The sequence below is a fragment of the Mustelus asterias genome, chromosome 5 (genome assembly GCF_964213995.1).
Source record: "Mustelus asterias chromosome 5, sMusAst1.hap1.1, whole genome shotgun sequence".
In the NCBI taxonomy this organism is placed as follows: domain Eukaryota; kingdom Metazoa; phylum Chordata; class Chondrichthyes; order Carcharhiniformes; family Triakidae; genus Mustelus; species Mustelus asterias.
In genome coordinates, this window is record NC_135805.1 from 138,433,586 (window position 1) to 138,447,726 (window position 14,141).

General features: G+C 41.4%; 1 protein-coding gene across 2 annotated transcripts; it reads right to left on the minus strand.

Annotated features, from left to right (window-relative positions):
- Positions 1-598: 598 nt before the first annotated feature.
- dpy30 (dpy-30 histone methyltransferase complex regulatory subunit) lies at positions 599-8,790 on the minus strand. Of its 2 annotated transcripts, XM_078213371.1 has the most exons (5): positions 8,688-8,790; positions 4,353-4,399; positions 4,200-4,247; positions 2,764-2,906; positions 599-900 (listed from the first exon to the last, which is right to left on the minus strand). In XM_078213371.1, the coding sequence occupies exons 1-5, from the start codon at positions 8,695-8,697 to the stop codon at positions 828-830; spliced, it is 321 nt and encodes a 106-aa protein (XP_078069497.1). In that variant the 5' UTR covers positions 8,698-8,790; the 3' UTR covers positions 599-827. The 2 variants fall into 2 exon arrangements, with proteins under 2 accessions (XP_078069497.1, XP_078069498.1); XM_078213372.1 differs by lacking the exon at positions 4,200-4,247 and having other exon boundaries at positions 8,688-8,724.
- Positions 8,791-14,141: the final 5,351 nt, after the last annotated feature.

Genomic DNA, 14,141 nt, shown 5'->3' on the forward strand with positions numbered 1-14,141 from the left:
TGCATTCCATTTAGACCCAATTACAGCAATTTTGAGTATTGCTAATGTTTTCATAATTAATGCTTTTTCTGACATTTGTGTCCTCTACCCCTACACCTACCTGGTTACTTTCATCACCTTTTGTCAGAACATAAACTCATATAGCTTCACTATACCTGCATCCTCTGTGACTTGACCTTTCTTCATCCGAGTGGTCTTAGTTGCTCTCCAATTCATTTCATTTTTAATATCTTTATAACTATTTTCCTTTTATGCTACCTGCTGGCGTTTTCATATCTCTTACACCACCCCACTTAATCTCCCTTCACCCACAGAATTCTATCATGCCTCACTGTAGGAGTACACTGCAGTTGAAGATTCCCTATTACTAGTCTATTGTCCTATTTGGTTTTCTGCCCAGCGCAGATAATTTGAGCCAGATCTTGTTTCATGTCCATCTTTCTGCCATATTGCTTAAACTTAATCCTTTAAGCCCTCAAATACCGCTGCCACACTTATGAAATTTACTTGGGTGTTCTCTGCAAAAGAAAATTACAGTAAAGTAGTATTTTTGGAAGTCCAATATTGAATGAAGCAAATAACTATTTTTGAACCAATGTAAAAACACAATTGGTTTATTTATCATAATGTTTACATAAATAACAGAAAATGGTTAAGAACTGTGCAGTTACCATTCTTTATATTGATAATGGGCCACTTCATGCATATTCTGGTCTTTTGCATTGGCTCATTTTTTTCCTTTCGTTTTTACAAACCGTGATATTCTCAGAGTCGCCTCCCCCTTCTCAGCTGCATGGGAAGCGGTGAAGTCTTCAGTTCTGTGCAAGCTAATTTCTCTCTTCAAATTGTGACTTGTTCTTCAGAAGGTAAGCGGCCAAGAATTCAATAGGATTGGGAGGTCTGGAAAACAGAAATCACTGAGTAAACAGTCATGTTGTTTTACGGTAAACCGAGTTTAACTTTTTATAAATTGTGTGAATCTTATCTCACGTGCAGAAGTTAGTCTACGTAATTTAAAAAACAAAACATGCAAGTACACATTTTAAAAACAGGAGCAATATAAGATGAAGGCATGTCAAGCTATGCATTGTAGGCTTACGAACAACACACCCTCTTAAATGTTTCAAAAGTTTTGTGCCTCTTTCATGTATCACTTATGGATTGTTAGGAGTTACATAGCAATGGGTTAATCTTAAAGTACAACCTGCTGACTCTCGTCACACTTGCCAAGAAATTAACTTCATTTGCTTTAAACCACAGGTAATATGAAGGAAAGGCTCTTTTGGAATCTGTTAAGCTCAGAATTCTTTATTAATTAATAGTCTAACACCAATACCACTAGGCCATCGCCTCCCCCGCATTTCCCCTTCTTAATCAATTCCTTTACCCTCCTTTGCTGAATTCTAAACTGCTCCCAGTCCTCAAGTCTGCTGGGTTTTTTTCTGGCCAATTTGCATGTCGCTTCCTTGGATTGAATACTATCCCCAATTTCTCCCTGGTTTCAGAATCAACTCCATCTTGATGAAGAATTCTATCATATTATGATCACTCATCCCCAAGAAGCCTCACACAACTAGACTGCCAACTATTCCTTTCTCATTACATAATATCCAGTCTAGGATGGCCTGTTCTCTGGTTGGTTTCTCAACTTATTGGTCCAGAAAACCATCCCATACACACTCCAGGAATTCCTCCTCTACGCTATTGTTACTAATTTGATTTGCCTAATTTATCAACAACCCTTCCAATTGAGAACAAGAATTTCCATTGCATTAAGTCGAGAATGGATCTGATCCAAGAGGAATGCGTCGACCTTCTATACTACATTTTTTTCAAAATAAAGCAGATTATTGTGGATATAACTGCTGCTCCATGCAGACCTCAACATGTACATTTTATTGATTATATATCCTACTCAAAAGGATGTAGCTACATTATTTTTGCTTAATGACCTCCTAACTGACCAGTGCTTGTATACATATTCTGATACAAACAACAATGGGTGGCACAGTAGCACAGTGGTTAGTACTGCTGCTTTATAGCTCCAGGGACCTGGGTTCGATTCCCGGCTTGGGTCACTGTGTGTGGAGTTTGCACATTCTCCTCATGTCTGTGTGGGTTTCCTCCGGGTGCTCCGGTTTCCTCCCACAGTCCAAAGATGTGCGGGTTAGGTTGATTGGCCATGCTAAAATTGCCCCTTAGTATCCTGGGATGCGTAGGTTAGAGGGATTAGTGGGTAAATATGTAGGGATATGGGGGATAGGTCCTGGGTGGGATTGTGGTCGGTGCAGACTCGATGGGCCGAATGGCCTCTTTCTGTGCTGTAGGGTTTCTAAGATTTCTAATGCATTTCATATCTCAGCTACTGAACCCATTTTGAAATTAGGATTGTAATTAAGGTTAAGATTACCAAAATGAGGATAGTGGGAATCCTGGACTGATAGCAAATAGGTAGACTCTGAACAATATACAAATTATTGAATTGCTAAATAGCAACTATGACCATAGCCACATTACCAGGAGTGACATTCACAACATTAATAAATTCACACACTTGATATTTCTTTACATTAACACTTCTCACCTCATATTACAAGACAAAGCACAGAGCAATAGCTTTGAAATATAAGGTCCACTCATACGGTAATTTTTGAAAGAATCCTCACTGCCCTCGTGACAATTTACATAATAGGTGATTTAACCCAACGTAGCTATCCCATAGCCCTGAGAGCAGTATAGACTCACTTTCCATAAACATCTTACCTTTCTTTTGCCAGAACTGAAAGGCCTTGCAAAAGAATGGGTACCACTGTTTGATCCAGATACGCCCGGGTTGGAAGGGACTGCAGATCCACTTTCTGTTTAGATGTTTTCTCCGCATTCAGTTTTTCATTTTCAACTATCCTCTGTACCATTCAAGGAAAAATGTGCAGCTTTAACTTCAATCTTCACAATGCATCTTCAACCAAAGTATTCCAATGCAGTTTGTATACCAAAATAGGATAACTACCAATGATCAATACAAATGAAGTTTCTTCCATAGAACACTTAAAAGTAGGATTATATAATTATCCAACTTTATTTACCCCTTTACTCATCTTTCATAAGCAAGGGGACAGCCAATGATCTACGGCAAACACCGTTTAGACCTGGCTTTATTAAACCAGCAGGATTCAGGGCAACTCGTGGGAAACATCTTCAACCGCAATGTACTGGTGATCAAAACAAATTATTTGTGCGATGGGGAACAAATTAAATCTGTGGCATAATGCTGTATAACCGAAAGCAAGCCCACTACATGATATTCTTCGTGATCCACCTTTGTCTCGCTCAAGTGTCCATTGCTCATACGTGGGCACAAACAGCACATTTATTGGGCCATTTCAATGTAAGTGCTTCACAACAGAGCATTGCCCTGCCCAAATGTACTTTTCAACAGAAGAGTCACTTAATAAGCATCAGGTAAGGCTGACAAAGAGAGCAATCAGAATAGCCAAGAACCTTAAAAAAGAACAGTAAATAGTTAATATACTTCCTCCAAGTGATCACAGAAAAACTATTTTTAAATCCCAAGCTCTTTATGATTCACATTGTTGACTCACTGGATGCTGCCTGGAATGGTAACACACCCAGACAGCTCTAAAGAGGAGGTTAGGAAAGGTTTTACAAAAAATAATAAACTGGGAGGTGCTGCATGATTTATAATAGTCCATAACTCAGCCATATGTGCAAGCTCACTACTGAATTTTAAGCATCAATATAATGCCACTTCTTGTAAATGGTTATAGTCTGCACAGTCAAACCTATTTACATACAAAATCGGACAAAAGGTCACAGACGGGAGATAGTTAAGGAAAATAAATGCTACTGGCAAATAGAAGAGCTAAGCAGCATTTAGAAAGAAGCAACCGAGAGCATAAAATAATTATATTTTCCTCAAGTATTCACTGTGAACTGTATTTTAAAATCCCATGCCATATTAGCTTTATATCATATTCACTGTTGACTCAAGAGACTGGCCACAAACAAAGCCCTATAAAGATTAGGAAACCTTTAAGGAAGGTTAAGAAAGGTTTACCAAGCATGTGTGGTTATATAGGGCATTGCAAATACGTATTGAAGATAACTTGCATGCACGTAGGTTTGACTGTGCGTGAACCTGTCCCTGGAATAAACTGCCACATGGCTCAGTTCAGTACCTGCACGTTCTCAGAGAGACCATATTCCGCATGAGGATTTTCTGATATCTGAAAAAAAACACTTCATCTGAGAACAATACTACTTTTGTCCTACCTAAGCAAAAACCAAGAAATATATGTTCTTGTGTCTCACTTATTCCAATCTGGTATTACCTGCATCTGTCCTTCCAGGTTTGGTTCTGCAAGTGTATCGCCATGCTCTAAGAAAATAAAGATACTGGCATTAAAATTATAATCTGGAACATTTCAGAAAGGCTCTTCATCCATATAACACCCACGGGGTTAGAGGGAGTTCCTGCTATGCTGAATGGTCCATCAATTCTGAATTATATAAATTATGCATTAAGTAAATTGACAAACAACTGTTATGGATATTGATGGCATTCTCTGGAACCACAATCAAGAATCTCTGTTGCCAGGTTGGTGCCAGGATAAGAAACATCCCAATGTGAAAGGAAAGATTCAGTTGCGTGGTTCATGTCAGGACCAATGACTTGGGGGAAGAAATTGGAGGAAATCCTGCTGAGGGAATGCCAGGAGCTAGGTGCGAAACAAGAGTAGGATTTCAAGGGCAGTAACCCGTTATTATTTGAGCTACATGCTAATTGGCATTGGAACAAACAGGAAGGTGAAGATGTGGCAAAATAAATTGTTTTGGGAAAGAAAGGTTCCACTTCATGGGACACTGATGTACAGGGTCAGAAGGCAGCTGTACAAATGGGACTCACTGCACCTGAACCCAGTTGGGACCAAGATCCTAGCGTACAGGACAAATAGGACTTAACAAAATGGGGTGGGGAAGATAAAGAGAGACAAGATCAGAATCAGGTCACAAAAGGTGATATAGATCGTCCCAGATAGTAAAATATGAAAATAATTAAAGGAGTTATAGTGGAAGTAACAAATAAGAAACATGGTCAGGTAAACAATACAAGAAAGACAGCATATGGCCAGAAGGACAAGTATTGGTCTTTAGCCAAATTTATATACTAACAGTATGAAAATAAACAGTAAATTGGAGGCTAAAACACAGTGTGGAGGGTATAACATGGTATCCATTACAGAGACATGTCAAAAGTTAATCATGACTGGAAATTAAATATCCCAGGTACAAGGTCTTCAGAAAGTATATGGAAATTGGTAGAGAGAGGAAGACATTGATTCAAAATACTATCACAACATTAATGAGAGGATATAGATAAATGAAAGCAATCAACAGAGACTGGTTAGAACCAATCTAAAAGAGAGGACTTAAAACTGTATAGGGAATTGTCCACAGGCCTCCTGATAGCAGCAGTGTGTTGGTTCAAAGATTAGAGAGGTGGTGAAAGCAGAGTTGTTTTAATGGAAACTTTTGTTTTCATTTAGATCAGAAAGGTAGTGAATTTTTGAGTGTATTCATATTATTTTCTGAAGCAACATGTTTCCAGAACCAACAAAAGGGCAGTCCATACATTTCTGGCCTTTTTGACATCCTTAATTTTCATCACTCAACCATTCGTGGCCATGTCGTGCACAATACCTGCTCTCTGGTTGGCTTCAGATTTTGTTGTTCTGTGAAACTACCCCGAAAACATTCTACAAATGCATCTACGCTGTGTGTTGTGTAGATTAAAATCCCCCATGACTATCACCATTTCTGACAAGCACCCATTATCTCTTCCTTTATATTCTATCCTACCACGTAGTTACAATTAGGGAGCCTGTACACCACTCCAATAGGTAAATTCTTGCCTTTATCATTTCTTATCTCACAGTGGAAGCAGAGTCTTTGAAAGATTTTGAAGCAGATAGATTCATAAACCAGGAGGTGAAGGGTTACTGAGGTTAGGCAGAATATTAGTCAGATCAGCCATGATCTTATTGAATGGCAGAACAGGCTCAAAGGGTTGAATGGCCTACACCTGTTAACTCACTATGTTCATATTCCTTGGGCAGGAATTCCCTCCCTATACTTCATTCCTTAGAATTCTTGTTTCTAACATCTCATTTATCATATTTGGTTTCGTAATGGACCTGGGAAGTCCCTCAGGGCTTTTTATTACACCAAAGACAGGTTGTTATTTAATCTCATTTTTCTTTCCTCTCTGTTTCATTTTCTGTACATGATTTTGTAATGAATTAAATCTAATTTATATTTCCTGATTTACACTGCTTGTTTCAGTGAGGGCTTTTCAATCAGATGGGTTAGTGAAACATGCTGTTGGTTGCTCTGCTCACATATGCCACAGAAACCCCATTAACCCCATTGTGCTGGAAATGATCTCTGTGAATCTCAAGTTGCACTTAAAATCCACAAAAAGTCCGTGACAGCTGCCTGCATAATAAATGTCAAGTGCTGGTCCTTTGTCAATGACTGCAAAATCTGAGCCATTTTGCCAATGGTAGACAAAGAAGAACAGGCACTATAAATAGGGAATACAAAAATAAACCTGCAAGGGATAATGATTAGAGACTCCAAAGGTGTGCAGGTTAGGTGGATTGGCTAAGCTAAATTGTCCCTTAGTGTCCCAAGTAGGTTAGGTGGCTCAGTCATGAGAAATTACAGGATAGGGCCTGGGGTAAGATACCCTGTCAGAGCCGGTGCAGACTTGATGGGCCGAATGGCCTCTTCTGCACTATAGGGATTCTATGATTAACAAAAAGTTTTTACCATTTATTCAAAGAAAAGGGCTGATTGCAGATAATCATGGCTCATAGATGGGGATACTGTTGTAAATAAAATCAGGTCAGTCACAGATTAGTTGTCGATTCATAATTTTAATGTTTCCATCCATATTATTTTCATAATTTCATCCCATTGTTAGTTCTAAGGCCATTTCCTTGATTGTATTAACCATAGTAAGTTCCAGTCCTTGACTCTAATTTCCCAAAAATATGTACATTACCATCGTTCTTTACTGTGAAGACTGACAAAATAATTATTCAATTTGGGTTGATTTCAAGAGAGAACCAACATGAATTCAGCAAATGAAGTGAAAGTCACAGGGCTTCGCTTTAGCTGTGGCCCAATGTTAGGTGGTCACAGGGTTTGTGCAGAAAAGTGGAGTTGGAAAGTTGTGCAGACGCAAAGGATCAAATGGCTTACTCCCGCTTGTATATTTTAAGTCTTAATGTTCTTATTTAACAGGTTCAAGCATGCCTCCAGAAATGTGGACACAACGTGTAGGATGACAGTGGGGTAGTGATAGACAGCCACACTCAAGAAGTGATATCACTTAAGCAAGATGTCAAAGCACACTACATAAAATGTGCTTTTGTCTTAAAATGTCTTCATTTTCAGTACCATTAATTCCAAAGAACACCTCAGGGGCTACATTCAAGTATTAAATTAACTTTCCAATAACATCTTTAATGTCTGAAAACATTCTGAGGCACTTAACCAACAGAGCAAAAAAGAGACTGAGCAATAAGCAACAGGATTAATATAGAAGTGTCCAAAAAAATTTTGTCAAACAGATGGGTTTAATATATATCTTTAAAAGGATGCAGAGGTAGGGTAGGACAAATTCCTGACTGGAACTTAAGAAGCTTGTTGATAGTAGGGGGTACAAGGAGGTGACAAGCAAAATTGGAGTAATTTAGAGAGATAAGAGAGCTGCGAGGGGTTTAAACACATGGATAAGAACTTCAATTCAAAAACAGAAAATGCTGGAAAATCTCAGCAGGTCTGACAACATCTGTGGAGAGAGAATAGAGCCAATGTTTGGAGTCTGGATGACCCTTCATCAGAGCTCTGTTCTCTCTCTCTCCACAAATGCTATCAGACCTGCTGAGATTTTCCAACATTTTCGGTTTTTGTTTCAGATTCCAGCATCCGCAGTATTTAGTCTTTATCTAAGAACTTAAACTGTAAGTTGCTGAGGGAAATCAGGAGCCAATTTGAGTCAAAGTTGCTCTGAAGACGAGCCATAAGGACTCAAAACTCTGGATTGGGGTTTCCCCCCAGCATTTTCTGTTTGTATTTCAGGTTTCCAGCATCAGCAGTATTTTGGAGTCCAAGCTGTCTATAACGAGATCGTCGTGCTGATATTTGACAATTACCCTTCCCTTGGAAACCCCTACCCGTCCCCCCCTCAATTGTACTTACAGGCTGGTTGGGTGCATTGGCTATGCTAAATTCTCCCTCAGTGTACCCGAGCAGGCGCCGGAGTGTGGCGACTAGGGGGGTTTTCACAGCAACTTCATTGCAGTGTTAACGTAAGCCTGCTTGTGACATAACAAATAAACTCTAAACTGCTGCGAACGCTAACCAACAAGCCGGTAAGGAATGCTGAAAACAGGAGCGGCTTTGCGGCCTGGCCGTGCGGGATCCTCAATCAGCGAGCGCCGCTTCAGCGCCTTCCTCTCAGGATGCGCTTTAGCCGTTAGCGGGGGTCAAAATACCGCCTCCTCTTCCACCCCAGCCCCTCTTCGGGTATTAATCATAAGCAGCCGAACAGTTCCAGTTTAAAGGAAGACCTGCCAACTCCGAACACACAGACTCACCCTCAGCCATGTTTGTTGTCCGTTTCTACGCACTGCCCCGCTGAGACGAGCTCGCCGATTGGTCGGCCCCCGAGGTGCATTGATCGCCAGCGCCGATTGGTCTGGCCGAGACGTTGGGCGAGGGAGGCGACGATTGGATGAGCAGTCTGCGGGTGGGCGGGGGCTATTCCTGCCGCGCGCTGGCGTGGCGGTTGGTGACGTCTGAGCCCCGCCGGGCGCATGCTCAATGCTGGCAGCAAAGGAGGAGGTGAGAAGGTGGTGCTGCGTCACAGTGTTTAAGTTTATTTATTAGCGTCGCAAGTAGGCTTACATTAATACAGCAATGAAGTTCCTGTGAAAATCCCCTAGTCGCCACACTCCGGTGCCTGTTCGGGTACACTGAGGGAGCATTTAGCACGGCCATTGCACCCTAACCAGCACGTCTTTCGGACTGTGGGAGGAAACTGGAGCACCCGGAGGAAACCCACGCAGACATGGGGAGAACGTGTAGACTCTGCACAGATAGTAACCCAAGCCGGGAATCAAACCTGAGTCCCTGGTGCTGTGAGGCAGCAGTTTTGGGGAACTCACTATTAACTGGGTCAAAAAACGGCCTTGGAACAATTTTAGTTTTAACACCATGAACTACCATTAGTGCAGCTGGATATATGAATGATTTCCAACCGTCTCAGACCAGTTCCACATCAACAAGACCATAAAAGATAGGAGCAGAATTAGGCCATTTGGCCCATCAACAAGGTGCTTTTGAGTGCAAAACAACAATAACTTGGATTTAGACAGCGCCCCCGAAACATCTACAAAGTTCCAAGGCACTTCACAGGAGAATTGTTGAGCAAAATCTGACACCCAGACACGTAAGAGGATATTAGGTCAGATGACCAAATGCTTGGTCCAAAGGTAGGTTTAAAGGAGTGTGGAAAGTGAATTGATTTGATTTGATTTATTATTGTCATATGTATTGGGATACAATGAAAAGTTTTGTTTCTTGCAGCTATACAGACAAAGCATACCGTTCACAGTGTACATGGGGAAAAGGAAAGGAGTTGGTGCAGAATGTAGTGTTACAATCATAGTTAGGGTGTAGAGAATGGTCAAGTTAATATGAATTGGAGAGGTTTGGAGCTTGGGGTCTAGAACACTGAAGGCATGGTCATCAGTGACAGGGCAATTAAAATTAGAGAAGTGCAGAGCTCTCAGAGGGTTGTAGTGTAAGATTAGGGTTTTAAGGTATACAATCCTTCTAATTAAAAAAAAAACCCCTCTAAGGTCTGGATTTTTAATTTCTAACACTAGGGTCCTCAGTTGTGCTTGACCTACAAGGTAGAAATAACTAGTGTTTATTAATCAAGTAGAATTTATTAAGAAAGATTTACATATACTTAACAAGAAGCAGTGAAGACAACACAGAGGTTTCTCACTGGATAAAAGCAAATTACTACAGATACTGGAATCTGAAACCAAAAGAGAAAATGCTGGAAAATCTAATGCTATGTCTGTAAGGGGAGTAAAGAGCTGACATTTCAAGTCCAGATGACCCTTTGGCAGAGGTTTCTCCTCTTTCAAGATCCTAGGAACTCTTGGTGTTGCCAGCACAGCCAATGTCTCTCCTTTGTCTTTGTGGTGATGTTGAATTGTGTCCAGAATAGTCATACTCCAGAAGCCATGGTATCACTGCGCCAACAAAGACACTAATTCTCCAACTTTTATCCCTTCGCCTCTCATTCCGCCTTCATTTTTGGGAGATGTTCCAAATTCACCTCTTCTGTTGGCTATAGGATGGAAATCATCATGTCACCCCACGATGTAACTAGAGCCATGCAGACTAAAGACAAGTGTCCAACCCTTTTCCTCAGAGTTTACATTACATTACACACAAATGCACACTTCTTCCAGATACAGAGAAGCCATCAATAAAGCAACATTCTCTTGTCAACATATTTCAACCCAAGTCCTACAGATATCAGTAAATAAAGGTTCTCCTCTGTGTTATAAAGCGGAAGTTGATCCCCCCTCTGAGAACTAACACCGAAACACCCAAAGAGGAGTATCTCAACCTATAACCTGTAAAAAGTGTGTGTGAAGTGGTGTGACCTGCTCTTCAGCAACTTCTAGTGGTTAAATACAAAATAAATTCCTGACACTCTCAAATCAACAGGTAACAATTTATTTATCTAACTAACAGTGAGCAAATTAACTAAACTATTAACAAACTGAACAAATCCTTTCTAACTATTAACTATTCCCAAATAAAAGAAGATTCTAATGGTATGCTGTTCCAATAAATACAATTCCCACTCATTAACAAAATAGAATTTAGTCACTCTCTAAATTACAACCAGGTTTTGTGTCTTCTGGAATATTCTGGGCTTTCTCTGTTGATTCTCCTGTCTGCAACTTCTTTCCTCTTTGGTACCTTTGCTATCCAAATGGTGCTTTCTCTAAAACATAGATGAAGAATCATAGAACCCCTACAGTGCAGAAGGAGGCCATTCAGCCCATCGAGTCTGCACCGACCACAATCCCACCTAGGTCCTATTCCCTTAACCCCACAAATTTATCCTGCTAATCCTTCTGACACTTGGGTCAATTTAGCATGGCCAATCAACCTAACCCGCACATCTTTGGACTGTGGGAGGAAACCGGAGCACCCGGAGGAAACCCACGTAGACACGGGGAGAATGTGCAAACTCCACACAGACAGTGACCCAAGGCTAGAATTGAACTCGGGTCACAGGTGCTGTCAGGCAGCAGTGCTAACCACTGTGCCACCGTGCTGCCCACAGCAATGAGAGCCAGCGATTCTCTCTATCTCGAGAGCTGAGAACTGTAAGCTCTGGCAGGTGGCAGTTGCTCTCCTCTCTTTGCCCCACTGTCCCCTTTTATACCCGTGATGTCATATCAATATTTCCCACAATAAGATTGGCTGTAGGTTGTCAAAACATCAGATTTAAATTTAATAGGTTTTTGGTATCTAAGTGCCTGATTCAAATTGATTGGCTAAAATCAAAAGCCTGTTGTCTTGGTAAAACTGCTGCTTGGCCTTTCGATACTAATGTTTCAGTTTGGGCTCTCTGTATACTTGTATTTTAAATCTCTAAGCACAGAAAAAGCACCACCTTTTAACGGGACCACACAACGCTTTCCCCCCTACCCCAGCATTTTACAATTTTATAAACAACAAATTCTTCCTGCCTACCTCCCAATCTACAATTACTCTACCCAACCTCGCAACATCTGATACAGATCATTTAAAGCAATGTGTGGTTTGTTTAAACGTTGTGTCATCTTCAGTTCAGACGACTTTTAGCCATTCCTTCAAACTGGCCTGTTTCTGTTTCTGTTTGGCGGCACGGTAGCACAGTGGTTAGCACTGCTGCTTCACAGCTCCAGGCTCCCGGGTTCGAATCCCGGCTTGGGTCACTGTCTGTGTGGAGTTTGCACATTCTCCTCGTGTCTGCGTGGGTTTCCTCTGGGTGCTCCGGTTTCCTCCCACAGTCCAAAGATGTGCGAGTTAGGTTGATTGGCCAGGTTAAAAATTGCCCCTTAGAGTCCTGAGATGTGTAGGTTAGAGGGATTAGCGGGTAAATATGTGGGGGTAGAGCCTGGGTGGGATTGTGGTCGGTGCAGACTCGATGGGCCGAATGGCCTCCTGCACTGTAGGGTTTCTATTTCTATTTCTATTTCTATGGCTTTTAAAAACACCGAATTGTATCGTGAGCTATTCAGACATAAAGCTGTTTCAGCTCTAGGCTTGGAGGAACTTAGTCATAAAACAATAAAACAATTTTGTTTTTCTTCAGGCAACTTGTCTCCTGTAAAATATTCCAAGGAGCAGAAATTCAAACCGAACCATTTAATTTAAACTGTGGTTACAGAATAAAATCCATAGATATTACAAGTTCTAAAAGTTAGTAGAATTGTCAACATCTTGCAGTAGGCATGTTTCCTCTAGGCTGAGGACTGCAGGACTGAGCTAGGCAGCAACTGGGATTGTGCTACACGGGGGAGAAACAGGCCATGCACAAGCTGTGTTCACTTTAAGATGGACATTTAATTTTAAATGGACTATGCATTGCAACCAGTGGGCACACGGCGAAGGAATATTAGAGGGAGCATTGAGGAGTGAAGTAGATTATAGAAACAGGCAAGAGTGAGGCCATAGAAAGAGCTGAGAAAAAGAATGAGAATCTTAAAATCTAGGCGTTGTTAAACTGGAAGCCATTTTAGGTAAGAAAGCACAGGAGTGATAGATGAATGGGATTAGATTTGAGTTAGGTCACAGGCAGCAAAGGTTTATGGAGGGTTTAATGTGTGGTTGGCCAGGAACATGTTGGAATAGTCAAGTCTAAAGGTAACAAAGGCATGCATTAGGGTTACAGCAGCTGATGAGTTGAAGCAGGGATAGAGACAGAAGCATAGAATCCCTACAGTGCAGAAGGAGGCCATTCTGTTGATCAAGCCTGCACCTACATCAATCCCACCCAGAACCTATCCACGTAACCCCACGTATTTACCCTCCTGATCCCCTGACACTAAGGGGCAATTTAGCATGGCCAATCAATCTACCCCGCACATCTTTCGGACTGTGGGAGGAAACCGGAGCACCCAGAGGAAACCCACGCAGACACGGGAGAATGTGCAGACTCCACACAGATAGTCACCCGAGGCTGGAATTGAACTGGGTCGCTGGTGCTGTGAGGCAGCAGTGCTAACCACTGTGCCACCGTGCTGCCCCAAAGAAGATATTGCAAGAGGTGGAAGCAGGCAATCATAGTGATGGCATAAATATGTGATTGGTAGCTCATTGCAGGATCAAATATGAGACCAGGTTTGTAAACGGTCTTGTTCAGACACTTGCCAAGGAGAGAACGGAGCCTGTGATCAGGAATAGAGTTTACAGTGGGGACTGGAGACATGACTGTGGCCTTCCCAATATTTTTGGAAAATATTTCTGCGCATTCCACTGGACCTTGGAGAAGTTGTCCAATGATTTAGAGACAGTGCAGGGATTGAGAGAGGTGGTGATGAGATAGAAAACTGGCACTGCTTTCAGGTAATGTCATCAAGGAGCAACATGTAGATGAGGAATAGGAAGGGCCAAGGATTGATCCTTGGGAGACACCAGAGGTAATGATGCGGGAGCAGAAAGAAAAACTGTTGCGGGTAATTGTATGGCTATGACTGGGCATACAGGAATGGAATCCAACAAGTGTATTTCCAACTAGACAATGGTTTATCTTCATTATAGTTAGATTTCCCCATAAACCTGCACTCTGTTTCTATTCAAATAATCATCTAATGCTCTCTTGAATACCTCTTGAACCTACCACCATCACATTTCCAGACAGAGTATTCTAGAACCAAACCACTTGCTGTGTGAAAAAAAACTCACAAAAGTTATAGTAAGAAGTCTCACAACACCAGGTTAAAGTCCAACGGGTTTATTTGGAATCA